This window comes from Protobothrops mucrosquamatus, unplaced genomic scaffold (assembly GCF_001527695.2).
Source record: "Protobothrops mucrosquamatus isolate PMUCROS unplaced genomic scaffold, P.Mucros_1.0 scaffold2571, whole genome shotgun sequence".
NCBI classification, from domain to species: Eukaryota; Metazoa; Chordata; class Lepidosauria; order Squamata; family Viperidae; genus Protobothrops; species Protobothrops mucrosquamatus.
Genome location: NW_015388629.1, coordinates 163452 through 164844, shown reverse-complemented (window position 1 = coordinate 164844; position 1393 = coordinate 163452). Strand labels below are relative to the sequence as shown.

General features: G+C 56.6%; 1 protein-coding gene across 1 annotated transcript in view; it reads left to right on the top strand.

Moving 5' to 3' along the window:
* The first annotated feature begins 630 nt into the window (after window positions 1–630).
* The window catches only part of LOC107295921 (E3 ubiquitin-protein ligase RNF213), a 13009-nt gene continuing 12246 nt past the window's right edge, over window positions 631–1393 (top strand). The window contains exon 1 of the mRNA XM_015825254.2: window positions 631–994. Coding sequence (XP_015680740.2) covers window positions 631–994 — 364 coding nt within the window. The remainder of the gene's footprint in view (window positions 995–1393) is intronic.

Genomic DNA, 1393 nt, shown 5'->3' with positions numbered 1-1393 from the left:
ATCTTAATCCTCCTCTTTCCTTTGGATCTTGAATAATTTTATATTCAGCTCTTGGTTTTTTTTTATTATGCCATGTAAGTCTTGGTTTTTTTATTATGCCATGTAAGTCTAGATACATCTTTTTTATCATCGCTTAAGAGGCAAATCATTTTTCAAAATAGATATTGTTTGAAATAAAAGCATCATTCTAAAGTACATTCATCTTTACCTCAAAACCTTTATTAAGGTTTGCGCATGCCTGATTATTAAGGTCTGCGCATGCCTGAAGATGGCGGATGCCCATTCGTAGCTCTGTAGTAGCGGAGACCGAGGGTGGGCAGAGGGGAGCCTTGGAGACCTCCGAAGGTCTGGTGACCCGTCTGGAGACCCGTCCCCAGGTTGACTTCTCCCCGGTGAGTTCCCCGGGAATGCGAGGGGACGTGGGAACGTGGAGCCGACCGGGTAGCTGTTTGTCGGCCTGCTCGGCCTTTCCGTCCCTCGGCGGCCTCGCGGGCAGTTTCTCCAGCGACCGGCGGCCTCGCGGGCGGTTTCTCCAGCGACCGGCGGTCTCTCCAATGGCTGGCGGCTTCTCTTGGCCTCGGAGACATTTTTGACGACCTCGGCGGTCTTCCTGCGGCCCTCCCGGACCTGATGGCCTCTCCGGTGGCCTCGGCGGCCTCTTTAAGAACTGTGCCAACGGCCCCGATGGCCCTTCCAATGGCCCCAACGGCCCCTTCGGCAATCCATTTTGGCCTCGGTGGCCTTCGGACGGCTTCTTCAGCAGCCCCGGTGGCCCCGATGGCCCCTCCAGTGGCCCTTTGGTGGTCTTTGGGCCTCGGTGGCCGTTCTGGCGGCCGCGATGGCCTCGACGACCTGCTTAGCGGCCTCTTTGAGGGCCCTTTCGGCTGTCTCGGTTCCGGCGGCGTTGGTGGCTCCTTCGGCGGCCTTTCGGCGGCTTTGGAGCTTTTCCGGCGGCTCTGGCGACCTCAGCGGCCTTTTCAACGGCCTCGGCCAGGTGAGGATTTGGGGCCTGGTTTTGGACTTGGCCCGCCCCGGCCTAGAGGACCTGGTTCTGGAGGACTTAAGGACTACCTCTCGAGGTCAGACTCTTTGATTCCCTGGCTCTGGTTAGAAGACCTGAGAACCACCAAATAACACCTTCCCCTCTGTGCCACGGACTCCCTTCGCCGGACCCATGTATTCCAGGATGGTCCTGCTGGCCCTGCGCGACTCACCCCTCGCGCAGGCCTGGCCCAGCAACATTGCTAGGGCCTACCTCGAGGATGGGGTGTGGAACCCCGAGAGGTGGCATGCAGTGGTCACTAACAAAAAATTGTTTAAATTATTTAATCTGAGAACGTTTTTACAGGGGTGTTTTAATAAATTTTTAGGGGGAACCAGGGTGGGGGGGAGG